General features: G+C 42.1%; 1 protein-coding gene across 1 annotated transcript in view; it reads right to left on the reverse strand.

The window, feature by feature from the left end:
- The window catches only part of RPS4X (ribosomal protein S4 X-linked), a 32061-nt gene extending 21177 nt beyond the window's left edge, over positions 1-10884 (reverse strand). Inside the window, exons 1-3 of the mRNA XM_089654083.1 lie at positions 10786-10884; positions 5979-6056; positions 2891-3071 (exon numbers count right to left, since the gene is read on the reverse strand). Coding sequence (XP_089510209.1) covers positions 2891-3071; positions 5979-6056; positions 10786-10788 — 262 coding nt within the window. The 5' untranslated portion in view covers positions 10789-10884. The remainder of the gene's footprint in view (positions 1-2890; positions 3072-5978; positions 6057-10785) is intronic.
- Between the last annotated feature and the right edge of the window lie 2402 nt (positions 10885-13286).

Raw genomic sequence — 13286 nt, forward strand, 5'->3', positions numbered from 1 at the left:
ACAGTTGTGCTCAAAAGTTTGCATCCCCTGGCAAAAATTGTGAAATTTTGGCACTGATATTGAAAATATGACTGATCATGCCAAAAAATGCTCTTTTATTGAAGGATGATGATCATACGAAGCCATTTACGGTCAGATAGTTGTTTGGCTCATTTTTAAGTCATAACAGAAATCACCCAAATGGCCCGGATCAGAAGTCTTCGCCCCCTGGATCAAAAGTTTCCCTCCCCTGGAATGTTTGGCCTTGGTACAGACACACAAGGTGACACACACGGGTTACAATGCCAATTAGAGGTTAATGTCCCACATCTGTGATTTTTTTAAATTGCAATTAGTGTCAGTGTATAAATAGTCAATGAGTTTGTTAGCTCTTACATGGAAGCACGGACTAGGCTGGACACTGAGCCATGGGGAGCAGAAAACAACTGTCAAAAGTCCTGCGTAACAAGGTAATAGAACTTTGTTAAGATGGAAAAGGACATAAAAAGATGTCCAAAGCCTTGAATATGCCAATCAGTACTGTTAAATCACCTAATAAGAAGTGGAAAGTTCGGGGATCTCTTGATACCAAGCCAAGGTCAGGTAGACCAAGAAAGATTGCAGCCACAACTGACAGAAGAATTGTCCGGGATTCAAAGAAAAACCCCACAGGCAACCTCAAAAGAAATCCAGGCTGCTCTGGAAAAAGATGGTGTGGTTGTTTTTAACCTCTTGCCGTCCGCCTGCTGTTTATAAACGGCAGGGCGGTGGCAGTCCAGGGTCGGGTTGCCGTTCATAAACGGCACCTGCCTTTTCTAGCTGTGCGCGCTCCCTGGGAGCGCGCACCACCGCGATCCGGTGCCCGCTGTGTCCTCCGGACACAGTGAAACACCGATCGTCGGACGGGACCTCTGTACGAGGTCCCGATCATGTGATCACTGATTGGCGAATCAGTGATCACATGCAAAGTAGTAAGCAAGATGTCACTTGTGACATCATTGCTTACTATGTGTGAAATCTGTGAATGATCACAGAGGTCACATGGTACAAGGCTATTCACAACACCCTTGTACCATGTGACAAGCTGTGACCAATCACAGCTCACCCAGTAATTCTCAATGACTGCAAGAATGCAGACAGAGAGAAAGAGAAATGATTGCTCTTACATCCTATATGGGTGTAAAAGCAATCAGTGTAAAAAAAACAAATCTTCATCACCCCCCACAAGTAGTACAGTGTCACCATGGTGACACTGTACTGCTAGGGTGACAGTATGTAGAAAAAAAAATTAAAATAAAAAATAATATAAAAAAATAAAATAAAAATGTAAAAAAAATGTTTAAAAATTATAATTTTTGGTTATAAACTAATTTGGATTTTTTTTTTTAACTAAAAAAATAACGGAATAAATTTTGGCCAAGATTTATGATGAAATATTATTTATTTGCAATATTTTATTTAAAAAAACACTTTTTTTCAAAAATTTTGTACTTTTTCATTTACATAGTAAAAAAAATAATAATCCCAGCGGTGAATAAATACCACCAAAATAAAGCATTATCTGTCTCAAAAAAATAGTAAAAAATTCATATGGGTACAGTATTGCATGACCGCGCAATTGTCATTCAAAGTGTGATAGCGCTGAAAGCTAAAAATTGCCCTGGACAGGAAGGGGTAAAAGTGTCCGGACAGGAAGTGGTTAACCTCCCTGGCGGTATGATCATGTCAGGAATTTTGTGCTGAAAGCGGTACCATTTTTTTGCATGGAAATATGTAGTTTTTAATTGTAGGCTGTAATTTTTAGGAATAACTCACTGAAATCTATCCGAAAAAGAGTCTATTAAACATTCCGGATATGATAAAACTTGAAACACGAAATCATAAATTATAATTTAATAAATAATCATAAAAAATAATAATATAATAATAATAAATTTAATTCAATAATATAATCAAACCAAAAACACTGAAATTTGAAATACAGAGGCAAATTCGCACATCGCTGAGCAAAGTCGCAAAATCGTTTTCAGTGTCTGATGACGAATTTCCCCACAAATCATTATCACTCAATTCTGCAAGTGGTTCTGATTTACTATCGCTGTTCTAAAACCGCTTTTGATGTAAAGGGACGCTTTTTGGCCGCCATGGACTTTTCTAAGTTTCCAGGCAGAAAGAACATTCAAAATGCAGGCAGGGCACAGGACAAAGCAGTGGGGACAAAATGTATGTGAAATGCAGTGAAAAAGCAATGACAGCAAAAATGTCATTTTTTAAAAATTTCAAATTTCTCGCCGGTTCCGCCGCCCGAACGTTCCGACGTCACGGGGACCGGAACACGGAAGTCAGATGCCGGCATCCGCCGGAGGAGATGGACGGGGACACTGCAGGGGACCCATCGTGGGAGCGAAGGACAAGGTAAGTGCTGCAGGGACCCCCAGAGAACGCTGCATAGTAAGCCCGAGTGTAGCTCGGGGTTACCGTTCTTGGTATAGAAATTCTACCCCGAGCTACACTCGGGAACACCGCCAGGGAGGTTAAGGAGTACAATACGGTGATACTCGAACAAAAATGAGCTGTTTGGTGGAGGTGCCAGAAAGAAGCTTTTACTGCACCAATGCCACAAAAAAAGCCCGGTTACAATATGCCTGACAACACATTGACATGCCTAACCGGGCCTTTGTGTGTCAAATAGGCATGGACATACATGAATCAAAATGTGGCCAGTCCCTGCTGTACAGGATGAATTCTGATCCACCGATGGGCAGCTAAACAGAGCATTCGCTTTATGCTCTAAATGCCCTCTGCAAATATCCCGTGTGCTGCTGCCCATTCCTACACCAACTCGCAGCCCCAGGGGTGGGGCAGTGGACCCGTCCTTTAAGGCAAGTAATAAAGTGACTGTTGTACTCACCCATGAACCCAGCGGGGTATGTAATGTCTGTGCGGACCTTGCCATCGATCTTAATGAAACGCTGCATGCAAATCTTTTTCACCTCGTCCCCGGTCAGAGCGTACTTCAGCCTGTTCCTCAGGAAGATGATCAGAGGCAGACACTCTCGAAGCTTGTGGGGACCAGTGGACGGACGTGGAGCCTGCAGGACAACAGAAGATTTTAAGTTCTATTTCCAGCAATAAAATCCATTTTTAACAGCCCGGCCCATGTATATAAAATGGCCAAACGGGAGCAGTGCAGGGGTGGGTGGACGTTTATAAACTGCCTCCCAGCCTCCTGGGAGCACGCAGCACCGCGATCCGGTGCCCGCTGTGTCCTCCAAACACAGATCGTCATACGGGATCTCTGTGTGAGGTCCCGATCATGTGATCACTGATTGGCCAATCAGTGATCACATGCAGAGTAGTAAGGCAAGATGTCACTTCTGACATCATTGCTTACTACGTGTGAAATCTGAATGATCACAGAGATCACCTGGTACAGGGCTATTCACAACAGCCTTGTACCATGTGACAAGCTGTGACCAATCACAGCTCTCACAGTATTTCTCAATGGCTGCAGGAATGCTGCCAGAGGAGAAATGATTGCTTTTACAGCCTTTATGGGTGTAAAAGCAATCAGTGTAAGGGAAAAAAAAAAAAAAAAAAAAATACCTTCATAACCCCCCCCCCCCACAAGGAGTACAGTGTCACCATGGTGATGCTGTACTGCTAGGGTGACAATATGTAAAAAAAAATATTAAAAAAAGAAAAATTTAAACATTTGTTTTTAAAAATAATATTTTTTGCTAAAAAGATAGATGAATACATTTTGGCCAAGATTTATGATTATTTATTTGCAAAATTTTATAAGAAAAACACTTTTTTCAAAAATTTTGGACTTTTTCATTTATATAGCAAAAAAAAAAAAAAAAAATCCGAGCGGTGAATAAATACCACCAAAATAAAGCTTTATCTGTCTCAAAAAAAATGCTAAAAAATTCATACGGGTACAGTGTTGCATGACCGTGCAATTGTCAAACAGCACTGAAAGCTGAAAATTGGCCTGGGCAGGAAGGGGGTGAAAGTGTCCGGACTGGAAGGGGGTGAAAGTGTCCGGACTGGAAGGGGGTGAAAGTGTCCGGACTGGAAGGGGGTGAAAGTGTCCGGACTGGAAGGGGGGTGAAAGTGTCCGGACTGGAAGGGGGGTGAAAGTGTCCGGACTGGAAGTGGTTAATTACTGTTTCCAGATTTTCCCTGGGAGTGCACACAATCCAAAATGGTGGGCGCCATTTATGAACGGCAGCCCGCCCCTGCACTGCCACCGTCCGGCCGTTTATATACAGGACGGGAGGTGGTTATTTAAAAAGGTGTCATCCAATTAGGGTCTATGCCTGCCTAACGTGCAGAAGCAAAAAGACGACCTCCAACTCTGCACATGTGCCTGGCTGGATACAGCTTTCTGTGCTGGGAGCGTGCTGTGAAAGACAGCTCAATGTAACCACTGATTGGTAGAATGTGCAACCGGCTCCCAATCGTACGAGCACAGCGACAGCCAAATCAGTGGTCACGTGATCGCCTGATCTTTCATGGTGTTCAGAACAGGGACGCCGTGGCCCGCAGGGAAAGGTTAAAGCGGAGTTCCACTTAAAAAAAAAAAAATAAAAGTCAGCAGCTAAAAAAAACTGTAGCTGCTGACTTTTAAAATACAGCCACTTACCTGTCCCTTACGGTCTTCACCACGGCTGATTTCACCGGCCGTCTTCTCTCCCTGGTGCCGGCATTTTCAGTGTGGGCGCCCGGCTGTGACAGCTTGCGGCTTCACAGCCCAGTGCCCACTGCGCATGCACGAGAAGCGCTGCGCTTTGTGAATGGCCCCGTAGTCTTCTGTGACCTGTCGTGTGTCCCAGACTACAGGGAGGAGGACAACTTCCACCTTGGATCGTCTTAGGCCAGGGCTTAAAATTTCAAGTCCTGAGCTACTAGCCAGGCCTCAGTTAATAGCCACCAACAAACACACACAGACACCTGTACACACACACACGTACATACGCACACACAGACACACATGTATACACACACAGGCACATACAGACACGCATACACACAGAAATACATAAGCACAGACACATGTACATACACACACACACACACACACGTACAATTGTATATGCATACCCAGACACACACAGACATGTACATACACACACACAGACACATGTACACACACACAGGCACGTACAGACACGCATACACACAGAAATACATAAGCACAGACACATGTACATACACACACACACACACACACACACAGGCACACACACGTACAATTGTATATGCATACCCAGACACACACAGACATGTACACACACACACACAGACACATGTACACACACACAGGCACGTACAGACACGCATACACACAGATACATGTACATACACAGAAATACATAGGCACAGACACATGTACGTACATACACACATGTACAATTGTACATGCATACCCAGACACACACAAACAGAGAAACCTGTACACACACAGACATGTACATACACACAGGTACATGTACATACACACATGTACGTACATACACAAACACACACATATACACACACCCCCATAAAAAGTTGCAGTACTTCGTTGTTCACTCACAGATCCGGGTACTGCACTCTAGGGGGAGGCAGAGAGCACAGCACACACTCCTTGCTTTGCTTTCACTGCGCTCAGCTATTGAGCTCCCAGTGCCAATGACAGATCCGGCCTGAGCTCCGAGCCTGCTCAGCAAGACGCCCCTGGGGGACACACTCTCCCCCACCATAATTTCCACTCGCCATTGGCGAGCAGGCGAGTGAAAATTTCAAGCCCTGCCTTAGACGATCGCAGCGGAAGTGGGAGCAGCTACCTGTCAAATTCGGGTACCCGCTCCCCAAAGGTGCTAATCCTTAATGGGGAGCGGAGGACGAAGCATTAAAGTGGAACTTTCCCTTTTGGGTGGAGCTCCGCTTTAAGGCACAGGATGACTGGGGTGTATAACCAACAATAAACCCATCATCTACCGGATACTCACAAAGACACCCGTCAGCTTATCCAGCATCCAGTGCTTGGGAGCAGCAACACGCTTCAAGTGCTTCTTGGGTCCACGAGCCTGAGAGAGAGAGAGAGAACAGCCATTAGAAGACACACTGAGATCAATTAGACTTCATAGAAAACCTAAAGCAGGTCCTGTTTCAGGTGGTAGATTTAGGCCACATTCACCCGGACTTGTCCTGTAATACGGACGACGTTTCACCTCTCAGCCAAGTAGTTTCTTCAGCTCTCAATGAGAACTTTGTAGCAGCGACAATTCCCTCTGCTTATTACACGGCGACTTGTAGCTGCAATTACAGAGCTGGTCTATGGAGCTGCACATCTCTAGTGTGCGGTGATCATCAGACGGAGAAGAGGAGTAGCTATAGAAGTTAGCAAATCTGTCACTGCAGAAAGTCATTCGAACGGCAATTCCGGCCCCATTCACGTGGGCGTCCCAAGAACGTCTGCCAGGACGCAGCAGTTGAACAAACCTACCCGCCGGTCCCAATTTGACAGCTGTGTTGGGTGTGTGTCTCCAAAAACGCACACTGTCTGTGGTCGTGGGGCACGCACGTGAATCTGCACAGCTGACAAATGGGAACCGTGTCCCTGCAGCCACTGCATCCCAATAGACGTGAATGGGAATGAATGCACGCAGGTGCAAAGCACACCTGTGTGGGCATAGACGGCCCCGTGCGCAGCGTACGGATGGATAGGCCCGTGTGAATGAGGCCTTCGAAACCAATCCTTTGACATTCTAGAAACATCAACATTTTCATGACTGCAACTTCCCGGCAACAAAGGAACTGTAACTGCTACGTTTCCAGGCTGCAACATTTCTTCCCGGCAACAAAGGAACTGTAACTGCTACGTTTCCAGGCTGCAACATTTCCTCCCGGCAACAAAGGAACTGTAACTGCTGCAACGTTTCCAGGCTGCAACATTTCCTCCCGGCAACAAAGGAACTGTAACTGCTGCAACGTTTCCAGGCTGCAACATTTCCTCCCGGCAACAAAGGAACTGTAACTGCTGCAACGTTTCCAGGCTGCAACATTTCCTCCCGGCAACAAAGGAACTGTAACTACTGCAACGTTTCCAGGCTGCAACATTTCTTCCCGGCAACAAAGGAACTGTAACTGCTACGTTTCCAGGCTGCAACATTTCTTCCCGGCAACAAAGGAACTGTAACTGCTACGTTTCCAGGCTGCAACATTTCTTCCCGGCAACGATGGAACTGTAACTGCTACGTTTCTAAGCTGCAACATTTCCTCCTGGCAACAAAGGAACTGTAACTGCTACGTTTCCAGGCTGCAACATTTCCTCCCGGCAACAAAGGAACTGTAACTGCTACGTTTCTAGGCTGCAACATTTCCTCCCGGCAACAAAGGAACTGTAACTGCTACGTTTCCAGGCTGCAACATTTCTTCCCGGCAACAAAGGAACTGTAACTGCTACAACGTTTCCAGGCTGCAACATTTCTTCCCGGCAACAAAGGAACTAATTGCTACAACCTGACTGGCTGAAATGCACAGCTGCACCAGATTCTGAGCGCTCCAGTTTTAGGCCGGCCATACACGTGTCGATTTTCAAACGATTATTAGTTCGAAAATCAACCGAAGAATAATCGGCTGATTTTCACAGTTAGTGGGGCAATGGCACTGGCCGATTTTTGTGGTTCCTCCCCTTTCTGGTGATCGGGCATGTTGGAAAATTTGTGAAAAACGACCGATTTTCGACTCAACAAATGGTCAAATCGTACGATCGTTTTTCCGGAAAGAATACAAGCGTGAGCCGTGACCTGGAACGCAAATGTGCGGCCTAGATGGCGCCTGGGCCTAGATGGCGAGCGGCCGCACATTTGCGGTACTCACGGAAAGGTCCCCATCTCCTCTTTCGATCGGGACCTTTCCCGATCATGTGACGGTGTGTCACATGACCCTAAACCCCGCCTCCCGGCTTCTGAAACCCTTAAAGGGCCGGGAGGCGCCAGGCACCAAGGGGTTAAAAAGAAGCCAGGACGGCAGCTTCCTCGATTCGCACTGATGCGGGGCGTCGCATGCGATTTGCACAGGCCCCTTTTTGTCCCGCGCCTGTATCGCATCGCGTGGTGGGGGTTCACACCCAGGCCATGCGAAATCTGGTAATCGCACTGCGTTTTGCGATCTTGTTTCGTAAATTTAACACGGACGTCTGTACCAAATCGCAGAGACGCCGTGCAACTGCAAAACGGGAAACGCACAGGACTCGCTGCGTTTCCCACGCCGCATTAGTGTGAACCAAGGCTCAATGTAAAAGGATAGGACGGTGTAGTTCCACTTTCACTGACCAAGCTGATTGGCTGCCAATCACAGCTGCTCCAGTTTGGATAAACTCCCCCCCCCCTCTCACTGTGTTACATTGTGCTTTTTTTTCTTTTTAGTGTTTGATAGAACATGGAACATTAAAAGTATAACTAAGGGCAAAACGTTTTTTTTTTTGTTTGCAACATGGTGGAGGATTTAGAACCCATCAGGTTTTTCTTGTTATCTCTGCCCATTATGTCATAAAAAAAAAATTGGGTTGTCACCTGAACAGGAAGAGGGGAAATCTTCCAATGGGGACACTAGTTTTTGGATTCCCACACTTACCTCTGGTTTGCATCTGTGCGGGTGGTGCAGCTGCGGATCCGAACAAAAATCTATGCAGCCGTACCACCCACATGGAGGAATGCGGATCCGCGGGCAGGCGCCTTCAATTCTAATGGCGCACCGCCTGCACTGGAAATCGAGGTTCCCCTGTGGGCTGCGTTTTCCGAAGTGCTGGGACTTCTTCCCTGCGTGTCATGGGGCAAATGAATGGGCTCTCTCGCCCGCGCAAAAGGCGGTGATGTGAACCTAACCTTACGCAGGCCATATACAGGTCGAATTCCGAACGATTTTCCGAACAAAAATCGAAAACGCTCGCTCGGTAATCCGATGGCGCCATCAATGATTTCGAAAATCGGCCGACCAAGTCATAGAGTTCACCCCATATAACAGGCGAGACTTCTGTTCCTTCCAGGTCGTGGCTCATGTGCACATTCTTTTCGGAAAACCGATCGTACGATTTGACCATCGAGTTGAAAATCGGTAGTTTTTCCCAAATTTTCCAACATGCGATCACCGAAAAGGGGAGGAACCACGAAAATCAGCCGGTGCCATTGACCCAACAGAGCGAAAATTGGCCGATTATTCTTAAGTCTGATTTTTGGACAAAGAAAAAAAAATTGGTCGAATTTCGAACCATGTATGGCTGGCATTAGGAGGGATTTCATCACTTCCTGTTTGGCTACGGGACAGGAAGTGAACAGAAATCTCCTTAATGGCGGGAAAAAAAACCTGACCGGTTATAACCTTCCCTTCCTCCATCCGAAATATAAAATAAATGGTCTTTAGCTCTCCTTTAGCCCATCCCCCTACGTGGTCATGTGACCATTACCAAAAGTGAAAGAATCACAAATATTGATTAATCCCCAGAACAGGAACAGAGGGGAAATCTCCTAGTGGGGACACTAGTTTTTAGATTCCCACACTGACCCGGTTCACACATCTGTGTTCCTGCGGTCTGCGTGGGCATGAGAGCCCATTCATTTCAACAGACTCCTGTGCCCCGGGACACGCAGGGAAGAATTCTGAAAACGCAGCCTGTAGGGGAACCTCAGTTTCAATTTCCAGTGCGGGCGGCGTGCCATTAGAATTAACGCCCCCCCCCCACGGGCCCGCATTCTTCTGTGTGGCTGCACGGATCCGCAGCGGCACCACCCGCACAGATGTGAATCTAGCCTTAGGAGGGATTTCCTCACTTCCTGTTTGGTCTATGGGACAGGAAGTGAAGGGAAATCTCCCCAATGGGGACACAGCAAAAGAAAAAAAAAACCCAAAAGAAACTAACAGGTCTATGGGCGAGCCGCTGTGAGCGCACTCCGCATGCCCTTGACCCGTCAAAGACAAGCAGTTGTGCCCCCCCCCACGCATTTAGAAGGGGGGGTGACTTGCATGCAAGCACCTGGCGGATCACGCCGCACAATCACAAGGTCCCAAAAGAATCGCTCGAAGGGACGCGCACAAAGCCGTAGTTTTCTAAGCGCTGTACATGTGCGGCGGCGGCGCCAGGTAAAAGCGCAGCACAACGCCACACACATGGAATAAAGTGTCATGTGGCGACATTTTAATAAAGTTTTTAAAAAAAGCGCCTCAACCAACACACACCACGGGGGGGGGGGGCAGGGCATGTGATACCGGAGCAGAACGCAGGCCGACGGGGTGAATGAGGCCCAACAGGTACACAAGACAGGTCCTCTTCTATACAACGGCCGTATACCCCCCACACAGGATATATATGTATACACAGGGGGCAGGGAATGTGACCCCCCCCCCACATTCTCTGGGGGGGAAATCCCTCCAAGGCGCCATAACCAGGAACATTCACCTGCAGAGAATTCCACATTCACCTACATACAGGTTCCTGAGCCCAGTGACTGTACAACTCTATCCCCCCCCAACAAAACAATGCGAGCCCCCCCAACTCCTCTACAAGGCCCGATATACTCCCCGGGACTCCCTCCCTTCCCCCATCCACCTGCGGCCTGGTCCCCCCTCCACAGGCCTCCCCTGGGGCCCACCACCCCTCCACAGGCCTCCCCTGGGGCCCACCACCCCCAATAGAGCCCCACTACTCCCCCCCGGGATCCGCTCTACATCCCCGCCAGGCCGGCTGCCACACACAGGCCGCCATCACCGAGGATGAAGCCGGATTTGGACACCAGAAACACAGACGAGACTCCTCACCATGGCTGCGTCTGAATAGAAAGGACCGCCCGCTTCCGGTACTGGTGGGATAAGCGTTCTGTACGGGGCGGCCGGAGGGATGGGACTTCCGGGATCCGAACTCTGCAGAGACCCCTGCTGGCCGGAGGAGGGAAGGAGCTACAGGAGAATTGGAGAAATACAAACACTGTGCTTATTACTGGTAGAAGGATCATGTATAGTGCTGTGCTGATCCTTCACAGTACAAGGATTTCTGCATTACTAGCACCAGTATTACAGTATTATTATGTTTTATTAATAGCAGTAGTAGTATTTTATTATTATTATTGTTAGTAGTAGTATTTTATTATCATAATTATTATTAGTAGTAGAATTTTGTAATTATTAGTAGTAGTATTTCTTTTTTTATTATTATTATTATTAGTAGTAGTATGTTTTAATTATTATTATTATTATTATTATTATTTCTTTTATTAGTATTAGTATACATATTATTGTATTTATCATCAGTAATATTAGTTGTAGTAATAGTGGTAGAAATAGCAGTAATATTATTATTATTATTATTGTTAGTAGTAGTAGTCCTTTTTTTTTTTATTATTATTGTTAGTAGTAGTAGTCCTATTTTTTTATTATTATTATTATTATTGTTAGTAGTAGTAGTATGACTGATATTATTATTATTATTATTATTATTATACATAGTATTAGTAGTATACATGTTGTTATTATTATTATTATTATTATTATTATTATACGTAGTATTAGTAGTATACATGTTGTTATTATTATTATTATTATTATTTCATAGTATTAGTAGTATACATATTATTATTATTATTATACATAGTATTAGTAGTATACATATTATTATTATTATACGTAGTATTAGTAGTATACATGTTATTATTATTATTATTATACATAGTATTAGTAGTATACATGTTATTATTATTATTATTATACATAGTATTAGTAGTATACATGTTATTATTATTATTATACATAGTATTAGTAGTATACATGTTATTATTATTATTATACATAGTATTAGTAGTATACATATTATTATTATTATTATACATAGTATTAGTAGTATACATATTATTATTATTATTATTATACATAGTATTAGTAGTATACATATTATTATTATTATTATACATAGTATTAGTAGTATACATATTATTATTATTATACGTAGTATTAGTAGTATACATGTTATTATTATTATTATACATAGTATTAGTAGTATACATGTTATTATTATTATTATTATACATAGTATTAGTAGTATACATATTATTATTATTATTATACATAGTATTAGTAGTATACATATTATTCTTATTATTATTATTATACATAGTATTAGTAGTATACATATTATTATTATACATAGTATTAGTAGTATACATATTATTATTATTATACATAGTATTAGTAGTATACATGTTATTATTATTATTATACATAGTATTAGTAGTATACATGTTATTATTATTATTATACATAGTATTAGTAGTATACATATTATTATTATTATTATTATTATTATACATAGTATTAGTAGTATACATGTTATTATTATTATTATACACAGTATTAGTAGTATACATGTTATTATTATTATTATACGTAGTATTAGTAGTATACATATTATTATTATTATTATACATAGTATTAGTAGTATACATATTATTATTATACATAGTATTAGTAGTATACATGTTATTATTATTATTATACATAGTATTAGTAGTATACATATTATTATTATACATAGTATTAGTAGTATACATGTTATTATTATTATTATACACAGTATTAGTAGTATACATGTTATTATTATTATTATACGTAGTATTAGTAGTATACATGTTATTATTATTATTATACATAGTATTAGTAGTATACATGTTATTATTATTATTATACATAGTATTAGTAGTATACATGTTATTATTATTATTATTATACATAGTATTAGTAGTATACATATTATTATTATTATTATACATAGTATTAGTAGTATACATATTATTCTTATTATTATTATTATACATAGTATTAGTAGTATACATATTATTATTATACATAGTATTAGTAGTATACATATTATTATTATTATACATAGTATTAGTAGTATACATGTTATTATTATTATTATACATAGTATTAGTAGTATACATGTTATTATTATTATTATACATAGTATTAGTAGTATACATATTATTATTATTATTATTATTATTATACATAGTATTAGTAGTATACATGTTATTATTATTATTATACACAGTATTAGTAGTATACATGTTATTATTATTATTATACGTAGTATTAGTAGTATACATATTATTATTATTATTATACATAGTATTAGTAGTATACATATTATTATTATACATAGTATTAGTAGTATACATGTTATTATTATTATTATACATAGTATTAGTAGTATACATATTATTATTATACATAGTATTAGTAGTATACATGTTATTATTATTATTATACAC

Source organism: Staurois parvus, unplaced genomic scaffold, assembly GCF_062004578.1.
Source record: "Staurois parvus isolate SC_StPar_1 unplaced genomic scaffold, SC_StPar_1.0 ptg000739l, whole genome shotgun sequence".
NCBI lineage: Eukaryota > Metazoa > Chordata > Amphibia > Anura > Ranidae > Staurois > Staurois parvus.